The 6,000-nt window shown below is 42.0% G+C and overlaps 1 protein-coding gene across 1 annotated transcript in view; it reads right to left on the bottom strand.

Moving 5' to 3' along the window:
• Window positions 1-612: 612 nt before the first annotated feature.
• cntn4 (contactin 4) overlaps window positions 613-6,000 on the bottom strand; it is a 148,559-nt gene continuing 143,171 nt past the window's right edge. The window contains exons 19-23 of the mRNA XM_084024040.1: window positions 5,626-5,741; window positions 4,607-4,793; window positions 4,413-4,525; window positions 4,161-4,329; window positions 613-3,476 (exon numbers count right to left, since the gene is read on the bottom strand). Coding sequence (XP_083880166.1) covers window positions 3,385-3,476; window positions 4,161-4,329; window positions 4,413-4,525; window positions 4,607-4,793; window positions 5,626-5,741 — 677 coding nt within the window. The 3' untranslated portion in view covers window positions 613-3,384. The remainder of the gene's footprint in view (window positions 3,477-4,160; window positions 4,330-4,412; window positions 4,526-4,606; window positions 4,794-5,625; window positions 5,742-6,000) is intronic.

Genomic DNA, 6,000 nt, shown 5'->3' with positions numbered 1-6,000 from the left:
CATGTGTACATGGCATGGCTCTAACCACTCCGCCACCTGAGCGCCTCACAACACATTTTTAGCAGAAAGCCTGTATGTTGAGGAGTTTGAAAGCCGTGGCTATTAACAATGCACGGAAAGTTCACTTGAGAAAAAAAACAAACATCTGATCTGTTTTTCTGAATTAACAAGATAATTATCTCGGAATTATGAGAAATGTTTTTTTGAATATCCTGAAATCCCCAAATCCTGAACTCAAGCCTTTGAAATGGCAGTCCATAAACCAATGGGTGACTTCTGTTATACAGGACTTACAGGTCTGATGAAGACATAAAAAATGGAATTATGGGAAGTGTAGGATCCAGTCTTTTCTTGACCCATACCAGGGACTAAAAGTTGGAATGTCTTGCCCTTTATTGCTTCAGTTTTGACAAGTGTCATACTAAATCATTGGAGTGTACTTTTAAAGAATAGTAAATATATATATCTACCCCCCTCAACTGACTGCTGACTCAAGATGTTTTATCAATTCAATTGTAGTCTGACCAAATGGCAAGCCCAGAGGAAGAATCTTCCCATATGTCAGTTCTCATATAAGCCATATGTATTGACGGATGGACCAACAGAGCTTAACATTGTTCTATAAATCAATAATCTTTATTAACACAGTATAAACAACAAACAGCAACAGAGGAAACCCTCATGTGGAGTGTATATGGACAGTGGAGCCAGTACATCTCTGAGGGGCTGACTGAGACAGAAGCATAGACATGGGGCTTCATGGTTCAGATTCCATGGTACACATACACAAACCTCTCAGATGCATGAACCTCGCATGTTGCCAAAGCCATTCAGCCGGTTTGCAAATGGACAGAAGAGAGAGGACAAAGTACAGTCATGCTGAGCAACAGTTAGCTACAGTATGAAACAGAGTCATTACATAAAAACCAAGTAAATCATCTCTTTAGAAAGGTTCTTTTTATATAAATGATTTGAAGTGTACAAAACAGTATATTACACATTTCTTGATGCATGATTCTGAGCAAGACCCAGTAGCCTACAGTACACTTCTCTTCAAAGTACAAACTACTTAACTGGATTACAAGCTACATACAGGCTGCACTGTACATCTGTAGCACAGCGGTCGCACATGGCATCAGGAGACAATGGGAAAAGGAAAAGATCAGCAGCATTGTCTTTTAATAAGAATACACACCTAGAAAAATGCACCAGGCCTCATATATTGCCAATATCCCATGCGACAGCAGAATGCCATTCAAACTAACCTTGGTATCCTCAGCATTGCACAAAGGATGCTGCACCCCACCCCCACCCCCCACCCCAATCACAAACGGTATCTATCAACACAGCAGCATGTAAACATCACCGCGGCTGCTTCGTTGTCCTATGTTTTTAATGTTTTTGATATACATATGATAAGTTAAGGCTCTTTAAGGACCTGAGGATTTTGAACATATGATGAGGCACACAGAAGGCAAAGAATAGCTCTAGACACAGGGCTGACTGAAAGAATGAAGAGCATAAGACAGCCACAGGGGTCCGATCACCAGTGTAGTACAATAGCCAAGGTAGAGGAACCCAGGGGAGATGCTCTCCAAAACAGCATGGTGCTATTTCCGTTAACAAGGTCAGTAACTATCACATGGATGGCTTTAAGGACACCATCGACTTCTTAGGAGTTATTGGTCACCTTCCCAGGGAGGATTGGCACCAAACATGTGGCATGCAAATGTGTTACAATCCAGCATGTTAAAGGTTTAAGTTTTTCTCATGCCATATGTATGATGATTCACTGTAATCATTCCGTCTGTCTAGTGATCCCTTCTAATCGTACTTTTGATGTAAGAAAGGGCCTTCAGCATTGTTCAGTCTGAAAAATTAAGTGGGTATATTTGTACGCAGATTAGTACTAAAAGTTTATTGTCAGTGTATAATTCTAGCAACAAATGTATTGTATCCCTCTGCTGACCATCTGCAAGGAAACATTTGAAAGAACAAAAAGAGGGTTTCATATGAAAAAACTGAAAGGAGGAGACCTCCTTGATTTAGCTAACTCAGACTGCTACAGCCTCTCTAGCTCTCTGTATCAGGGTATTTCACATGCAAAGGGCCAGTATGAACTACATTAGGGCTATGTATTGGCACATGATACCTTAAAAAAACCCCAGTACCCAGTAGTATTGAAATGTCTTCAGTCAAGAGATATCTGCATTCAATCCGTATTGTGCCCAGATCTAGAAAAAAATATTTTTGTGATTTTGCTCACAGCCTCAAGCGTTCTTCAATTTGATGCGATGTGTGATTGGCCTACTACTACGGCAGCTACAACCCACACAGTCTGTGGTGAAGTCCAGCACGGAGTATTTGACAGAGTGAGTAGATCAGCATGCCTAGATGCCGCCAAAAAGTTTGAAATTATGTCTATACCACATGGCTGTGGCATCTGATAAAAATACATGAATGGTGCTGACATTTTACATCACTGAATGTTTCCTTTCACGATAGATTGACTGAAGTAGGTAAAACATACAATTAAGTATTCTTGGTACGGAATCACTTTAAGAGTACTGGTATTGGTAGGCTAGTGCTATAATCTATTCTAAATGATATTGAGCTGTAGACAGGAGGAATGATTATGATGACTCATACCTCCATGTACATATGGTTTGTGTGTATTGCAGTAAGACAGCTTTGACAAATGAGTGCCAGTTAAAATTGTTTGTTTACTATTCTTCTACTTCCTTAGCAAAATCTAGTGTGAAAAAGCTAAAGATGGCTGGTAAGATGACCAATGTCCCCATGACCCCATGTCGATGAGGTCCTTCGAGTGAAACGTGTGAAATATTGCAGAAACAGAAATGCAGATATGTAACATGTAACAGTTAATAGTTCATTCACTTGAAGAAAAGAAACTACTGTGGTCCAAAGTTACAAGTATCCCCATATTTTTGACGGTCAAAGGTGCACTGTCAAATCACATTCTTAACCTCCAGACTGGAACATTTTATGATGTTATTTGCCATGCACTTAATTGATCTCGCCCCAGTAAGCCCAGACTGACTTCCAATTGATTAAGGAAAAAAAAAAAATCTATAAAAGCTCAACATGTCATACAAAAAGATGCATATAAGACTTTTTCCCATTATTTTCTTTTTCTTATGAAAGCTGCTTTGGTAACAACATAGTCACGACATCGCTCAATCTCCTTTACTTAGCCTGGGTGCTCAAGGGGACTCTTCCCTGTCATCTCAATGGTGTTGTGTTTTTTTTAACTTCCTTCCTGCCCCTAAAATCTAAATGAATGGATGTAGTTACACCAGAGTGGGCTGTTTTTGCCGGCGAGCTGTCTCCACATCAGATGCAACGTCTGCTGAGAGCTGTTTGTCATAAAGATGTCCGCGCTGTGAAAGACAGTGCTATTGTACTGAGGGCTGATAGAGTGGAGACCTTGGATGCTGAGCCGACCGCGTTGGGGCCTGAAAAGGTATAAGGAAGAACGAGGCTGTTAGTCTGTCCGCTGGGGGGGGAATAAACAGATTTCATTTCTATACTCGGTCGCCTCTCAAACTGCTTTAGCGATTACGAGCTGAATATAGTTTTTCACACACAAAAAAAGTTCTAATTTTAATCTATCTAATATAGATGTCTGCAACGGGTCTGTGCAGGTGCTAAGCTCCACCTCACAGGTGTAACCGTGACTTAAAGTGGTTACTACAAGTCCATTTATTAACAATAGACTGCATGTGTAGACATGACATTGATGAAGAATTGTATATCTGGTCACAGCGCAGTGCATAGACATACTGTACATTATAAGGTATTCCCCTCCGTGTCTCTGGCAGCTGGGGGTCACTCACTCACTCACTCACTCACTCACTCACTCACTCACTCACTCACTCACTCACTCACACGCAAGCGATAGCATAATATTTCCTGGCGGAGATGATGATAATAAAGTGCTCAACTTTTCATGCAATACTTGCATTATGGTGTCACGTAGAGGCCATAATTACACAAATGTCTCATGTCGCACATTATTTTCCTCACTCTCTCTGTTCCTTTGGAGATGATGATAACTAATCTGTTCTGGCAAGAGAGCAGCAGGGGAGTGGATTATTCAGCTCAGCCACGAGGGAGGCTCTAACTATCTCTCCACTGACCTGGTATCCTTGGGATGGTGATCTGCCTGCTACTGCTGCCTTCCCCTCCCTCTCCAAATGGCTTTATCTGGATGATATAATCCTCATCAATGGGCAAGGCAAGCTCCACAGAGGTCGTGTTGGTTTCCATGACGTTGGGGCGGCTGTGTTGATTCTTCTTGTACAGCACCTAAAGGACGAATGGTGGAAGTCAAGAGTAAAGCGAAAACAACAAACACAATGTATAGGATAAAAGCCAAGCGATTGGCTTACTTTGTAACCAGTGACCTCTGATTCATTCTCAAGAGCCTTGACCTGCTCCCAGTTCAATATGATCTTGGAGTTTGATGTGTTCCACATTACTTTAACTGGTGGCTGACTGGGTGCTGAGAACAGACAAACACATTATTCACCTCAATGAAAAGCTGAAGCTGTAGCAGAGAGTTATAATAAGATCTGATACTTACGTGGTTTTTTGGTGGTCACATTGACTGTGGTGCTGGGAGGCCCCGTTCCAGCAGTGTTATACGCCCTCATTGTGATGTAATACGTGGTGCTGCCTTTAACACCGCGGATAATAGTAGAGGTTTGATTTCCTACAGTCTTTTGTACACTCGCAGTGTCTTCCCTTTCACTTTTGCTCCAGTACCTCAGCTGTAAAGCAAAAGGGCAGAATCACAGACTTGAACTAAAAAAAAAAACGTGGCAGACACCTAAAAAGCTTTCTGTTACACACCGTCGATGAAGTGCAAACTGGCAACAGGGTGAACTCAACTGGATGGAAGATGTGAACTGGTCTGCTCCTTTGCTCATCAGAAATGTGTCATGGTTATGTCAAGTTGTGTAAAGAGTGAGGTCAAAAATGCAAACGGGAAAACAAAGAAAAGGATCCTCAAAAATCCCCTGCCATCATCTTCCACTGATAACAGATTTTCTTTGTCACCCCGCTCCGCTTGTCAGGGCATGCCTGACAGCACAAATATAATATTTTTTCCTCATGGGAATGGTTTTGCTGAGGCCCTGCTCCTCTGTTGACTTTGGTGGTCAACAATTTATCATTTCTGGCACTTTAAGCAATCCATGGATGAAAACAGCAGCTTTGTTCACATCTTGGATTTCAATAATGAGCAGAATTAAAATGACAAGAACGCACTGAGCGCAAAGCCAGTGTCTGAAACTGCTTTGTTGTGTGGATTAGAAGCTAAACGTTATATTCCTTGGAGTATTGCATCAGTACGCTAATCAGGGTGGTTACAGTACTTAGGAAACAACAAGAGAAACACCACTAAACCCACAGGCATGGGACTAGGCTGGACCATTATGCATGCAGCAAGCTATTATCTCCTATGCCCAAGGTGCATGAGCCTGAAACACTCATCAATAATAGAAGAGAACAAGATTCAACAGCATTAGTTGCAATGTGCTCACACACGCACATTTGAATCCAAGAGGAAGCACACCCACAAGGTATCTCATTGTAGCTCACCTCATAGCCCAGTACTCTTTTTTTGCTGGCATTCCAGGGCAGAGCTTTCCAAGTAACTTCAATCTCGGACGCGGAGAGGCTCTTGGCACGGACCCTGGTGGGAGCTCGGCCAGGTTCTGGAGTTAATGCATAAAGACTTAGAAGTAATACAGAGCTTTGATGACCCCTCAAAGTGGATACATCAAAAGTGTTTCAAAGCCATTTCATTTGGGCAACAGAAGTTGGGAAGTATGGGCAAGATGTCTGCAAGTGCTGATAGAAGAACGCTGGCTGCAAGATCACTGCTGCCACTGTTAAACCCTGGACAGATGTTGGCATGCCACTGCACATTAATGGTGTCACAGTGTGTAGGGCTACAGCATCACATGTTGTCTA

This window comes from Eutrigla gurnardus (genome assembly GCF_963514095.1).
Source record: "Eutrigla gurnardus genome assembly, chromosome: 2".
In the NCBI taxonomy this organism is placed as follows: domain Eukaryota; kingdom Metazoa; phylum Chordata; class Actinopteri; order Perciformes; family Triglidae; genus Eutrigla; species Eutrigla gurnardus.
The sequence above is the reverse complement of the archived record's forward strand: the minus strand, read 5'-3'. Positions and strand labels throughout refer to the sequence as shown.